Source organism: Labeo rohita, chromosome 21 (genome assembly GCF_022985175.1).
Source record: "Labeo rohita strain BAU-BD-2019 chromosome 21, IGBB_LRoh.1.0, whole genome shotgun sequence".
Taxonomy (NCBI): Eukaryota; Metazoa; Chordata; class Actinopteri; order Cypriniformes; family Cyprinidae; genus Labeo; species Labeo rohita.
In genome coordinates this window covers 25,915,046-25,930,629 of record NC_066889.1, presented here as the reverse complement: position 1 = coordinate 25,930,629, position 15,584 = coordinate 25,915,046, and the positions used below count along the sequence as shown (strand labels likewise).

The following is a 15,584-nucleotide window of genomic DNA, read 5'->3' as shown; positions in this document are numbered from 1 at the left end:
TGTTTTTTGTTCAGCTCTATATTTTCAGTATATTAGAGCTTCTTCCTGCAGAAGGTATGTGTGACTACACAAACCTGAATTCATATTTAAAACACTGGCCTTTTGATATAAGATACCATATGTTTCCCTTCCTCCTAGGACTGCAGTAATTAATGCAGAATTTGAACCTGGACGTCAGTCACATGGACAGGCTTTGCTTTGCTGCATGCATGCAGAGGGAGACAGGTATAGCATGAAAAGCTAATATATGATGAGAATACATTTCCAGCTCTTCTGAAAGGACACTGACCTCCGCTGGCCAGATTCTCTCATGCAAGCACGTGCTGCAGTTGGCTTGCACATGCTTTGACCTATTTGCTGGAATAACAACTGCATATTCTGCAGTGCAACATAATGATTTGAATTCAGGGTGTATTTTGTAGGCTGTGAATGTCTTTTTCATTTTGTATTAGCTATGGATATTAGATATTATTGAAGGGCCTGTTTTTGATCCTCTGGTAGGGATTGCATCAAGCTTTTCCCAGTCTTTTAGATACTGCAATCAGCGTTGTCAAGGTAAATGGAGAAATTTCCTTTTCAATAAGTCCTTACTGCTTTCTTTAATGCATTTGATATCTTACAAGTCTGATATTTTTTTCTCAAAATATGCAGTATTAAATGCAGGGGTCAACTGTTTAATAGTCTGTATGGTTATGAATTTTCTATTTAAAGTGGCCCAAAACTATTCGGATAATTAAACTTAAATGTCGGTGAATGTTGTTGCATTCAATAACAAAATCAAACATAATATATAAGTTAATCAAACCAAGTGGCATTCATCTTTAAGATGGCATAACCACAGTTTTCAAGCAAGATATTTTATAATTTTAGTAAAATGACAGATATACTGTTTAAATAAAGATTAAAATGTTTGGACACTTTATGGTGGATATGAATTTTTTAAATCATCTTTGAGCCAGTAATAATGGTTATTTTGGAATTGGTTATATATAAAATATTTAATATAACATATACATATATATATATATATATAATTATGACTAGAAAAATATACATGTAAATATTTCCAAAACATATACTGTATGAGTTTCATACATAATAAATATACACGTATTTATGTGTATATATAAATACACGTGTATATATTTTAGAAAAAAAAACACACATATATATATATATATATATATATATATATATATATATATATATATATACAGTACACACATATGCAAACAAAACTTTTATTTTGGATGGGATTCATCGCGAATAAATATATTTTGTTTATTTTGTAGGGCTGCAAAACGATTAATCGTGATTAATCGCGTTCAAAAAGTTAATTTGTTTACATACTGTATGTGTGTGTATTGTGTATCCTTTATATAAATACACGTATATGTTAAGGAAAAATGTTACATTTTTTCCTTAATAATAATATAGTATAAATTATATATAAGTATAAATATATATACATACACATATTTTTAAATATGTATGTGTGTATATTTATATATGCATAATAAATATACCCAGTACACACACACGCACATATATATGTATATACAATATGTAAAGATAAACTTTTATTTTAAATGCGATTAATCGTGATTCATCGTTTTCCAGCTCTAATTATAATTTGTTTTTTATTTATTTGCACATGACTTTTAATTGCATGTTATTATTATTATTATTATTATTATTATTATTAGTTTATTTATTTATTTATTTTTACATTTTTGTGTGGTTGAAATCTTTTTTTTTTTTTTTTTTTTTGGTCCATACGTAAAAATAAAAAGATGTACGAGGCACCATTTTGGCTCTCTGAAGAACTTCCCTTAGGAAGCCTTATATATGCATATCTTGCTGTGTATAACGCAGACATCTTTTTCTCTGGGCATTCCCCAGTAGCGTTGCACTGTTGTGGTTAGGAGTTGTTTAAATGTTTGTCCTTTTCAATGGGTGTTTCCTCACTGACACAAATAATTGAACGGATTTCTGTCAGGTTCATCCCACAATCGCGTTTCCTGTTAAGTCTATATAGTTCCGCCTAATTCGGCGTGTTTTAAAATGTGTTTCGGGGATTTTTTTGAAAGCCGAACGAGCAGATGAATTCGGGTTCCATTTGGCTTGGTCTTCATTCTACAGATTTCGATAATTATCGGGTTCACCCCGAAGCCTCATTATAGCGCTAATGAGGCGCCGCCACTCCGTGACACCCAACCGCTCCATCTCGTTAAGGAAATCGCTCTTCAATGCTGATTATTTTATTTGGAGCCATAATTATATTTCTTTCGGATAAATCACGGTCTAATCGAGTCCGTTCGGAGGGCAGCGCCTCTAATTGGAGCATGAGATGCGGCGGCGGGCGCGCGCTACCTGAGCCTGCTCGCGCGACCGGAGGAACCGAGCACCTGATGGATAGGGGGGAGAGAGGTGGGGATTCTTCATCACCCCCCTCCTCCTCCTCCTCCTTCGGCTAAAACACAACAACTTATTACCTTTAATCCCCCCGACTGTCACCGCATCACCTGCACGAAACAAGAATCTAATTTGTTAAACTGGCATTTCTGCAGATGGACGATCGATTTTCTCTTTAGAATTCTCTAATTGAGTGAATATAGACGCCCCGTGAATCACATTCCGCCGTGGAACTGCATGTGCGGAGAAAGAAGGCGTTATGGGGAACGTGTATAGGTGTTTAGCAGGTTTTGTCTATGTTGTGTGGACCCAATGTCCCCAAAAGGACAGTAAGACCTAAAATCACTAATAAGTGTGTTTTCATTCAAATTTGAAAAAGCAGAAATGTTAGTGCGAGCTATAGATATAGTATAAAAAGAGAAGTGAAGCAACAAACGTGTGTATTTGCGTGTCATTAGGAGTAAAATCGCTGAAAATGTACTCAAAAAGTGGCTAATTTCACAAAACCTCGTTTTGTGGACGTTCTCAGATTGAAAAGTGGTTTTAAAATATTTTCCCGAAAATTAATAATAATAATATTTTTTAAATTATATATATAACATTATTAATAATAATAAACTGCATATTATGACCGAATATGCCAAAGTTTATGTTATTGATGTTCTAATTTAATAATAATTGCAGTCAGTGGGAATATAAATATGCTACATAATGCTTTTTATATCATTTTATTATTTTTCAAACCTAGCCATTTGGGGCAAAATTGGTGAAAAATGTGCCTAATTTTTGGGGACATGTTTACAATTTTTATTAGAGTATTGCTCTTTTGGAAAAAATTATATGACGTGTATTTGTAAGTTATAAACACACGACATAATTTTTCCAAAATAAAAAAGCGGTAACACTTACTAATATGGTGTCATTAGTTAACATTAGTTAATGTATTAACTAACATAAACGAACAATGAACAATATATTTGTTACACCGTATATTAATCTTTGTTAATATTAGTTCATGAAAAATACAGTTGTTCACTGTGCATTAACTAATGTTAACATAAACTACTTTTGCGATTTTAATAATGCATTATTATGCTGTACATTAGTGTTTTTTCTTAGTTCATGTTAAGACATGTAGTTAACTAATGACCCCGGTAAGGTGTAACCCAAAAAGCTGTATTTTAAGAGCAGGAATGCTGTAACAATTAACAATTATGCGACTTTGGAGGCAAAATAGCTGAAAATGTATCTAGACGTTGGATAAATCTGACAAAACCTCCTTTATCCGTCCCTGAAGGGAAAAGTAGTGCCCATATAAACTTTTTTTCGTCCACCAGTTAATTTTCAATGCAAAAAAATGACTTTATGGTGGTTTTATTGTTTAATTTTATATGGTTGTTTTATTTTAGAGTTATCAGAAATCATTCAGAAAAATAAATAACTTCTTTATTGTAATCTGTAATATATAGATAATGATATAATCTATAATAGTAGCCTGTAATAGTCTTTCTTATGCGCAGTTGGTTAGGGTTAGTGATTATTAATCTGTAGTATTTTTAATTAACACCGGGATACGCGTCATTGTGTGTTGGTGGAAAAGGGAAAATCTTGTATTATGTGTGGAAATGTGTCTTTCGCGTCAGTGCACCATGTGGGCCAGATGTGATGGTGGATATGAAGGCCATTGAGATGGTGACAGTCAAACAAAAGCCTCGCTGCAAATCCCTCCGCATTGAGGAGTGAGGGAGCCGAATTCTCTCAGCTCCAGACCGCGTTCAGAATTACATTTGTTTTTCTTGTGATTTTATTAAAAGTCACTCCTCATCTCCAGAGCGCGTGAAAATGTCTACTTTCCACTCAGATGCGCCGCATTAACTTGCAGGGCGCGAGTTTGTTTGTTTGTCTATTTTTATTTATATGCAGTGTAAGATTGATGCGAGCTTGTTATCGCTATCTGGTGGGAGAGAGAGATGCAACTCAGCTTTGCTTCTGAATCACCTCCCAAATTACCCTCCTTCTCTCTCTTCCTCTCTTTCTCTCTCTCTCGTGACACACACAGTATCACTGATGCATAACTTCTGTAATCCCGGCGCGCAAAGGACTTATAAAATACATTTTATCTTAGAAAATTAGTACATATTATAAATAAGTTACTACTACTACTATTATAATTATTATCACAAAGACATTGCCATGTATATTAAATATAAAAACAGTATTAACTGTTAAAACTGTTACGAGGTTATGCATAGTAAGACTATGTTTGTTTTAACTTCAAACTACTTTATCAATTTTGAACGTCTTTGAATTTATAATCAGATCTTATAGTTTTGAGTGCGTTAAATCAGTTTTTAATGTTTAATTATTTGGCAAATTTTTTTTAGATTCTCTGACTGTTGGTCTAATTGTTTAGTGATACAATAACAAATATAATTACTGGTTTTATATTATATGTTTACATGTTTTGTGTGCATCATGTGTACACCACAGTGTAAATATATAATAAATGTTGTTATTTGTATTGTTTTCATTATTATTTGCATTGTTGCACGTTTTCTTCAATGCTAAATTTCAGTACTGTGCTGGTCGTGTTTCGTTTTATAGGTTTTTATAGAGTTGATTCCTGAACTTTAGTTGTGATCGCCACCTTTTGCTGCAGCTCAGAGGACCTAGAGATTTTTTTTTCTTTTTCATTACTGGTGAGGTCAGGAAACAGTTGTGTATCCCCCTCAAATGCATTTAATAAAATGTTTTGCTTCGCTTCGCGTTTCACAAATAAAGCTTGAAATCCCCTTGCTGGCTGCAGGCCGGGTATTGGTGTACAGAAATTCAATCTGTACATTTTGTACGAGGTAAACAGACGGAATGAATTGCATTAGAGCAAGCCAATGTATTTCGAGCCAGCCAGTTTTCAGCCCTTGCTCCGTTTGTGTGCAACAATCTAAAACTTATTTATTAGGGGAAAAAACACTTGATCCGAGGCGCACAAAAATACCGAATAAAGACAAAAGCAAGCAGTAAGACGATGTAAGAGTTTTAATTGAGGGTCACAGCTTGCACGCTATATTTGTTCATATTTTATGAAGTGCAGGGCAGCCCTTCATTCATATGTCCCCTGAAAGCATCGTTAGGCGTCTGTCGCACTTTTAGTCCGTTAAATATGACCGTGCGCCTCCACAAGAGTGATTCACTTCTGTTTGTGCAGCTATAAAAGGATCGAGCTATTGAAAAGTCATAAAATGAAGCGCGCTATCAATCACGCGGCAACTGTTTCAGAACAATGTAATGATTTCGCATGATCGTTATTGTTGAGGTGATGCAGTGTTAGTTCATGCATGTGAAAAAAATATCGTACACGAAATAAAGAAAAATAAAGGTTCCGCTTAGAACTCAACTCAAGTTGGAGTTGTTCGAATAGAACCACCGAAGAACCTTTGTTTTTAAGCGTGTAGAATAAAATTATTACAACTCCGGCAAGATAAAACAACACAAGAGCGTTCGATTTATATAAAGCCACATCCACATCCCAATTCAAAAAAAAAAAAAAAAAAAAGCCCCCCAGTCTATTTCCTGGCCAAAAGCAAAGTGTGAGATGAACACAAACCCGAGATCTTCCATTACGCGGCCGGTGCCTCGTTCGCCTTCTCTGACATTTCGGATATCAAAACGCAGCGCAAGAACAATTGTTTCCAAATTGAATCCGCACTCTCTTCCTTTCCTCATTTTCAGCGAGGCATATACATTTCCCCGGCGAGTCAGGAGTCGCGTCTGACCGGGCGTCTGGAAGCGAGCGCTCTTGTGCTTACCAGCAGATTGGTGGCTTGTCAGAAAAGAGTCGAAAGTTTCTCGCTCGGACGCGTCCTTTGTGCGCGCTGAAAGGACACCATTCACTCCTGCAAATAAAGGAGTTCTTTAAAGCATCCCACTGACATCTGCTTAGAGTCTGTTTGCGCTGATATTTTTCATCGGCTCCTGCGTGTGACAAAAGCTATTGTGTTAATTGGTGTAAATGCAGGTTCGTTCATTGGCGGGTTAGACGGGCTGCCCTGGCACTCGAGTGTTCTTTGCATGAAATAAATCAAGTTAATTTGGGGCAATTGGATGAAAAATCAATGCAACGAATACAATTTGTCAACGCAGAGTGTTTAAAGTCTAAATGTATCTATTTCGGTGCGAAAGTCCTCGCACTCCCCCTTTGCTTTCGTGGGGGTTTCCCTGTGTCTCCGCGCATCAGCCTTGGAAGCACATTTCTGACTCTGACTTTCCACCGAATTATGCACCTAATTTGCTCACATATCATTTACTCCAAGTTCCTCCCGCCGTGACAGTCGGGCCTAAACACTACTAAATCAGCCCTAATTTATACTGATCTCGCTAATAATCGTAATAAAAAGCTTATAGATTTGGCACTAATTACATAAAAGCCTAATGATGTTGAAAATTACCCTGGTTTGAGATATATGGCTAATCTAAACTTTGTTGTTGGCTGCCCCGGGCTACTAGAAACATTAGAAGAGGTTCACTTCGTCTCCAAAAGGCGAGAGTTGGACATGGCACGACACGAAGGCCTTTTTTTCTTCCTCGTCTATGAGGAAACGCGAAATTATCCCTAACGATTAAGTGACAAAACTGGAAAATCTCGGGCAACTTTATAACGGACGCGCGTAAAGCGCGAGCAAATGAGTTCGGTTTAATCGTCGAGTCCAGTAATAAACTTCGGGAAGCCATTACTAAAGCATATGGCTCTGATAAGGATGACACGTTTATATAACAATACTTTAATTCGCTGTTTCTCCTCAAATAATCAGGGCCCCATCAACGATTGTGGCATCACGCTCAATTAAACCAATTCTGAGGGAGTTTCTTCTGAAAGAGGTCATTTTAAAGGTTATAATTTGGGAGTCGGGATCAAAAACGAGGAGAAATGAACTTGGGAGGGCAGCAAGAGAGGCTCTCGCGTTTCTGACACCTCCAGGCTTCAACGCTGATTGGCTCTCATTTGAAGGAGCTCATGGGTTCATTCAACTATTAAGCGCCTCCCAGTTCCTCTAAAGGACATTATAATGCAAGGAACCTCCTTTTTAACCACAAACCGAATTTGCTTTCATTTAGGCCATATATATTTTTTAAATAGTTTAAAGTCATAGAGATTTTTTTGGAAAAGCATTTCGCCCTGGAGCGGTGCGCGATGCTTTCGCACGCCGACCTGCTGGATGCTCGCCTCGGTGAGTTATCAACGCCAAACTCCGGTCTGCAACTCTACTGTAAGCTGGAGGACTCTTCTCATCTAAATCAAGCAGAGAAAATTGACAATTTGTCTCTTATTTTATCTTAATTCGATTTAAGCGAACTAATTCATTGGAAAAGTAATCATTATTATTATATTACGCAGTAATTTGATTTAGTCGTTTTCCAAGATATTGAGGGGAATCAAATGGAATTAGCTATTTTAAAAGATGACATTCTGCTGTGTTGTTGTTATTGCTGTGAGCTAGTTTTTCACCATTATTTGCACTTTAGCGACAATGGTAGTTTTTGCATAAGAACTGCACTAACTGAACTAACGCTTCTCTCTTTTTCAGCGATGCTCGGTGTTGATTTTGAGCTCACTCAGTTTCCACCTGTTTTCTCTGCTTCAGGGATGAAGGATGCCGCGGCCGAGCTTCTGGGTCACAGGGAGGCTTTGAAATGCAGGCTGGGTGGCGGCGGAACTGACCCGGGCCACCCCGGAGAACTCGCCCCGGTCTCCGACGCGGTGGAAGGGGCCACCCTTCTCCCGGGAGACGATATCAACAGTGCTGGATCCAATCCGCCGGGTGTAGCGGTGAACAGTAAGGAACAGGAGAAGCAACAGCAGCAGCAACAGAACCCCACCCAGTCCGGCAGCCAGCAGAGTCAGAAACAGAAACGCCACCGGACTCGCTTTACTCCGGCTCAGCTTAACGAGCTGGAACGCAGCTTCGCCAAAACCCACTATCCGGACATCTTCATGCGGGAGGAGCTGGCGCTTCGGATCGGCTTGACGGAATCACGCGTGCAGGTGAGTCCGGTGGAGACCGGTCGGCTGAGGTTTCAGATTGTCATTGGTGTTAAATCGACATTAACATTGTGTTATTTCTGTGCAGTATATATGGGGGATGATTTCATTAAATATCATGCGTTATTGTAGGCTGCAATTATGTTTGAAACGAATAAGGCAAATCGATCAATTGAAAGCAATATATGTTATTATTATCCGCATTATATTTTCCATGTCAAATGCACGTTTAGATAATTTAGCTAGAATAGCCTAAATACTGTTTATAAAATACGAAGTCTAAAAGAACGAAATGATAACGCGTTATATTTTTTTATTTCAAAATGCAGCATATTTTATTTATTTAAAGTAATGAGAATCACGTTTCTGTTAGTTTACAGAATGAGTCGAGATTTAAAATTTGTCGATGGAACATGAGCACAAAAATACTTGCATAAAAATACTAAAATTATTTATGAAAACGCTCTTCGTTGTGGTGATCTCCGAATAAGCTCTGTCAATAAAAAAGACAAAGAAATAAATTGTAAATAATGTCTACAAAACTGTCATAACTGTAAAATTAATTTTAATAGTAAATTTTTAAATAATATAGTGGTAGCAGCATATAGTTTCTAATTTTGTTTGTGGTTTAAAATAATACAAACATATTAATCCCAGTCTCACGAATCTCGCTTTATTTGTGTAAAATCGTGTTTCGTATAGCTTTATGCACCACCGTCTTACAGGTTTTATTTTATATTCTTTTAGCATTACAATTAAATTGCTGTTACAGATTATTAGGCCTGTTCGTGTTTGATTCGGGTTACGTTTCTATAGCAACATTTTCTTGGCTCTTGAAACTGCGTCCATTTAAAGCGCGGCGCGCTTCTCATGATTATTTGATTGTTCAGGTCATCTTCCTTTTACAATACCATTATTGTTATCTCAGCCATCGGAGCAGACCGATTTCTTAATCACTTTTATAAGATTATGACTCTCGCTGCTCTTGTGATTGGTGGTCAGTCGCAAATGCAGCGGTAAATGAACCCGCGAGATAAATGTAGGACGCGCGACATTCCAGCGCTCTCTCCGTGATCTATAGAGGCTCATTATATATGTATAGCTTTTCGAGTTTATTAGTGCAATAAAACCAAGACCATTATTATTAACCAATTTCAGAATTATTTATAACTTAACAGGCTTATTAAGCTCAATGCGTAAGACTGTTCCGCGTAAAATAATAACCATCATAATTAGCAGGCCCTAACTATTTTATTTACATAAAAACGAAATTAGTGACGTGCTGACCGCGCAGTGATCTTGCGTGAATGTTTCGCGCTCTCGTGAAATAGGTCTGTCAGCGTGCACGTCTTAATGGCGAGTGCGCGGATGGCGCTCTGTCTTTTTTTAATGGTATGAGAAATTGCATTTTCTTTTATCCTCTGAAGTGTAATGCATTTGAGGCCGGATTTCACGGCTGGCTGCGTGGAGTGGGATTCGGGGATCTAATATGAACCCCTCCACATTTTTTCTCCCCTTTTCGTTGGGTCAAAATCTGCTCGTTAATCATTGTGAGCGCGCCTGAGATCTCTATAAACCTGAAGGACCTCGGGAAATAAACACCGTGTGAGCCTTTTACGGCCCAGGGTGGGCCTTTTTACGCCCTGCTGTTGTAAAATCGAGCACGTAATAATGGAGAGTCTAAATATTATGATTCCGTATCATTTAAAGCAGCATTAACAGTGCCATTTTGTGTTGTCCAGACGTTTATCAATGATAGAAGCAAAAGAAGAAAAACAAAAATATTAAAATAAAAACAACGATGGCTATAGAGACAAAAGTGACAACCTGCAATTGCCATTTCTACCTAATTTAACCATTTAAAATTAGCACACAATTAATTACAAAGAAACAGCAAGTAACACTGAAATAAGTATTTTAAATGTACTCCAATCATTTTTTTTTTTTTTTTTTTTTGGTTCAATCAATGTTTTGGTTTCTTGGTTTTTCTAACCTTAGAGTATAAATTAATGAATTCAGGTTGATTTAATGGTTAAATAATATCTTTGACTTGAATAAAACTAGTGTTAATTGAGATGTTACACATTTTAAGTTTTGATGTCACTAATAGCATGCAAACAAACGAATAAACAATGCATCTGAATATTTTTCTGTTGTTGTTGTTTTTTTTTTGTTTGTTTTTTTTTTTTTGCTCATCTTATATTTTTGTGCATCTGTATTTTTTTGTGCAACTTATATTTTTGTGCATCTATATTTTCTGTGCAACATTTTTGTGCATCTGTATTTTATACAACATATTTTTGTGTATCTGTATTTCTTTAGCATCCTTAGAACAATTCGTTTTAAAACCAAGAAATCAAAACATTGATTGATTCTTAAGAATCCATAATGTGACATCAAAAACTTTAGGTGTGTGTTTATTTTAGAACGAGTATTTATTTATTGCATGTTAGTTTAATTTTAGTGAACATAAATGATAAAAACACACACAATTTCTCATTAAGCAATATTGGACGCCATGTTATATGTGATCCTGGACCACAACATCAGTCATAAGTAGCACGGGTATGTTATTATATATATTATATATTATTATTATCGTATGGGTCAAAAATATAGATTTTTCTTTTATGCCAAAAATCATTAGGATATTAAGTAAAGATCATGTTCCATTAAGATATTTTGTAAATTTCCTACCGTAAATATATCAAAACGTAATTTTTGATTAGTACTATGCATTGCTAAGAAATTCATTTTCAACTTTAAAGGCAATTTTCTCAATATTTTGATTTTTTGCAACCTCAGATTCCATATACTGAAATTGTTGTATCTCGGCCAAATATTGTTCTATCCTAACAAGCCATGCATCAATGTAAAGCTTATTATTCAGATTTCAGGTGATGTATAAATATCAACTTCACAAAAACGTTCCCTTATGACTGGTTTTGTGGTCCATGGTCACATATAGTTGATTACACTTATTAAATGCACACTTTATTCTAGTGCAGTGTACGCATTTCTGACAGCTCTTGTTGTTCCCTCTTGCGCAGGTTTGGTTTCAGAACCGACGCGCCAAATGGAAGAAGCGCAAGAAGACCACCAACGTGTTCAGAGCTCCCGGCACTTTGCTGCCCACTCACCACGGGCTACCGCAGTTCCCCTCCGCCGCGGCGGCCGCGGCAGCCATGGGCGACAGCCTGTGCTCTTTTCACGCTAATGACACCCGCTGGGCGGCGGCCGGGATGCCGGGAGTGTCACAGCTGCAGTTACCGCCCGCCCTAGGCCGACAACAAGCCATGGCACAGTCTCTATCCCAGTGCAGCCTGGGCGCCGGACCACCACCCAACTCCATGAGCCTGTCCAACATGTCCTCCAACGGCTCCGGCCTCCAGTCCCACCTCTACCAACCCACCTTCCCCGGTATGGTGCCCGCGTCGCTCTCTGGCCCCACCAACGTGACCGGCTCGCCTCAGCTGTGTAGCTCCCCGGACACTGACGTCTGGAGAGGGACGAGCATCGCGTCCCTGCGCCGCAAAGCGCTTGAGCACACAGTGTCCATGAGTTTCACCTAATACTTTGACGTGGTTCACCTCCTGTTTCTCGTCCTCCCGTCATTTCTGGCCCTGTGACGCACAAGGAAGTCTAAGGATACGACTGTCCTGTAGTAAACATGAACTGTGCGCACCTGATGGAAATAAAACCTAAAGCATCATAGGCTGAAAAACAAAAAAACAAAAACAAAGTTTATTTATTTATGTCCTATTTATTTAATAATTTATTTTTATTTATTAGCACTTTCGTTTTGCAGATTAAAAAATGTCAGCAACATGGACAGAAAACAATCTGCACATGTATTCGTTTGCTTTCGAGAAACAAGGCGAGAGACGGTGCACTCGTTTTTATTATTATTACTATCATTATTATCACGGAAGAATTCGTTCAAATTTTATGACTGTTTTATGAAACGGTGGAAGAAAGAAAGGAAAATATCTCAAAAAGAATTAAGAAACTTGACTGCATGTGCCGACCAAGGTAAACAACAACACCACAACGGGGAAATGTCATTTAAAAAGAAAAGTATGACTTTGTTATATGCTGTTATATAGGATGTTTTGTGTAGATAAAGCATTCTTAACTTGTTCCCATTCGGTCAGTTTGTGATATGTTCTAAGTTAATGTATGTGCTTATACCAATATAAATTTCTTAAATGTTTGATCTTCTTCTTAACGGCTGTTTTGTTTCCTGAACATGTTTATAACGATTGAATGTAAATTAACGAATAAAATCATTTTCAATATGTCATTATTGACACCTCGCATCTTCTGTTGTTTTTGGGAATATTGCGGGCGATCATCATCATATATATATATATATATATATATATATATATATATATATATATATATATATATATATAAATGTCTGCTAATGGCTTATTATTGAAAATTACTATTAAGTGTTATTAATTCGAGTCATTATCTCTCCCAACACTACATTTTTCCTCTCGTTTGGAGATGTTGCAGGGGTTGACATTAACTCGCTATCTGATTGGCTCTCGGGCTCTTGGCATTATGACCTCATAGATGAGAAATCAGGACTCAGCCAAATACAATATCAAGACCGCGCCATCACTGTCTGTCGTCCAGACCACCGCGATAATACTACAATCATGTATATACGGCGTAATAACTGCTGAATAATATTCATAATTCATAAATCTATAGCGCAAAAATAAAGGATTTTTACGTGTAAGCTCACTTAAATATATTTTAGCTTTTATAATAACAACAATAGGCATAATAACAACAACAACAATAATAATAGTTATTATTATTAGGATTTAATTCGCAAAAACGCATATTTAATTGTTATGGAATTATCTGCATGAATTTGATTACATTTGGTCATTAAATCATAATGCTAGAGTGCTGTTGCGTTTATACCAGAAAAAAAATGCCAAATCTTCTTACCTTGTGGCCCAAATTAGCCTATATGAGGTTAAAAGCGATGACATGAGGCATTGCATATTATGCATTATTATCAACACTGCCTGAGCTCTGCAATCATCCTGTCATTGTTTAAAAATCAAGAACCATATTTATAAAATAGAAATGGTTTTACCGTTTGTTTGAACGTGTAATAAGTGAGAAGGCAGGTTGCGCTAGCATCTAAAAGAGAGATCAGGTGATACGTACGGATGTGCTCCTTGCAAACAGATGCGAGATGATATTACATAAATATTATAATTTGTCTCAGTACCTGCCGGGTTAATTAGTTTGTGGAAATGCGAAGGCCGTTCCTCGTTAGCTAATTTGTCACACGCTGACGAGAGAGGCGAACGCTGACCCTCCACAATGCATTGCGCGGCAGAGCCGAGCGGAGAACGTGGCGCGGAGGCCGCCTGCTTACCTCCAATCCATCTCCTGCAAATAAATGAAATCAGTCAATAAAGCATCGGAGGGTGAATATAGCTCTCTCTGTCTGGGTTATGAATGAGAACTCATTAATTTTCCAGGCCTAAAATGTGTGTGCGCGTATGTGTGTGAGAGAGAGACTACAGGCATGCAGTTGAAAGAGAATATAAAGCTGAGGTTACAGGGTTACATGTTGGAATTAAAACATTAAGACGTAATTAAAAAAACATTAAGCATAGCTTTGAGAACATATGCGCATGTAAGTCAGCAAATATTCTCCTTAAGAGAAAACATACATATGGATGACATGTAGGCTAAGTCTTCTTTCAGAAGTTTGCAAAAGTCTTGTCACGTAAAATCAGCTAAACTCGGCAGTGCTCTCTGTTTTCCTTAAATACAATATATTAAGTTTAGCAGATCACATATCGAAACAGGAAAACAATGCAAAATGGGTCTGTTCTTTACATTGGAATAGCCTTTGGCACTTCCTAAACTGTAAAGTAAGTATACTATGAAAACTGCAAACTGCAAACTGCAAAAAAAAAAAAAAAAAAAAAAAAAAAAAAATGTAACCTGTGTACTGTAATGCAGTGCGCTCAACTTGATTTTCCATTTCTAGTGTGATGAATGAAATAGACGTAATATCGACATCAAATTAAAAGTCAAAAATTCTAGTCCCATTATTTGTTCTGACTAACAGATGTTGATTTTTTTTCCCCGCTGCTAAATAATCTCTTTGTCTGATATGATAACTGGGCACCATTTGCTGAATTCATTTAATAAACTGAGGTCATGTTTTTTTTTTAATGCAAAAAAATAAAATTTTATGTATATTGTTTTTTTTTTTTTAACAATACACGCACACAAAACTATTTATTTATTTATTTATGCCCTGGCAGTGAGGAAAAAAAGAGTCGTTTTATCAGCTGTTTGGACACAATATCTGCATCCAAAATCGCATACTGTCCTGTAGGTACTACATTTATTTTGAAACGTCGCAACCGTTAAATAGTTTTATATAATGTGAATATAAACAATATGAATGAAACTCGGGCATACTTCCGCCAAATTGCTTGACTCCATAAAGTGTCCAACAGATGCACACTCCAGAAGTAGGCTAGTAGGTCATCCAGGTGGTTTTTGCCTACTGTTTTTTGAATTTACCTTATTCTTTAACGCGGAAGTAAGCCTATGGGCGAGACTTCCGGTTCATTAGCTGCTAGAGGAAAATATGGAGAAGAATAACATGCAGTAAAGGGTAAAGCAGTTTGCACTACAAACCAGCGTGTTCATAATTAAGATAATACATTAGAATAATTTGGTAAGACACACCAATATGCAATATTATGCAGCAAAACCAGCTGTTTTGTACAGTTAAAAATAGCTGGATGCAGATGAGGCCGGAAGCCAGACCCATAAAATTTACAAACGGCCACGCCCACTCTTACAGAAAATTGAGGTGGATGTCCACACCAAGATGTGTGTTGTAGAAGGTTGCTAGGGTGTGGCTATTGTGTTCATTGTTGCTAGAGAATTGCTTGTTGGTTTCTAAAAAGTTAAGCTGATGCTATTTTCAAAAATGCACGTGCAACTGTGATTCAGAGGCTAGATTTGCACCTGCATTTGCTTGCTAGGCGAAAAACATACACACTACACACAAATCCCCCGAAGTGTTGCTGTAGTTTGTGTGTGTATAAAGCAGAATTTAGTGTGTGAG

General features: G+C 37.0%; 1 protein-coding gene across 5 annotated transcripts; it reads left to right on the top strand.

Annotated features, from left to right (window-relative positions):
* Positions 1 to 15: 15 nt before the first annotated feature.
* On the top strand, positions 16 to 12,733 carry otpa (orthopedia homeobox a). Of its 5 annotated transcripts, none has more exons than XM_051093312.1 (3): positions 16 to 225; positions 8,055 to 8,455; positions 11,503 to 12,733. In XM_051093312.1, exons 1-3 carry the CDS (start codon positions 153 to 155, stop codon positions 12,022 to 12,024), a joined length of 996 nt encoding a protein of 331 aa, XP_050949269.1. In that variant the 5' UTR covers positions 16 to 152; the 3' UTR covers positions 12,025 to 12,733. The 5 variants fall into 5 exon arrangements, with proteins under 5 accessions (XP_050949269.1, XP_050949270.1, XP_050949267.1 ...); XM_051093313.1 differs by lacking the exon at positions 16 to 225 and adding an exon at positions 7,435 to 7,640; XM_051093310.1 differs by lacking the exon at positions 16 to 225 and adding an exon at positions 7,435 to 7,640 and having other exon boundaries at positions 7,998 to 8,455.
* The last annotated feature ends 2,851 nt before the right edge of the window (positions 12,734 to 15,584 follow it).

Excerpts from the sequence above, each read along its gene's own strand:
- otpa (XM_051093309.1), top strand. The coding sequence starts at position 7,604 with ATGCTTTCGCACGCCGACCTGCTGGATGCTCGCCTCGGTGAGTTATCA. Across the intron at positions 7,680-7,997 it reads CTCCGGTCTGCAACTCTACT|CGATGCTCGGTGTTGATTTT; the intron begins GTAAGCTGGAGG and ends TCTCTTTTTCAG. Across the intron at positions 8,456-11,502 it reads TGACGGAATCACGCGTGCAG|GTTTGGTTTCAGAACCGACG; the intron begins GTGAGTCCGGTG and ends CCTCTTGCGCAG.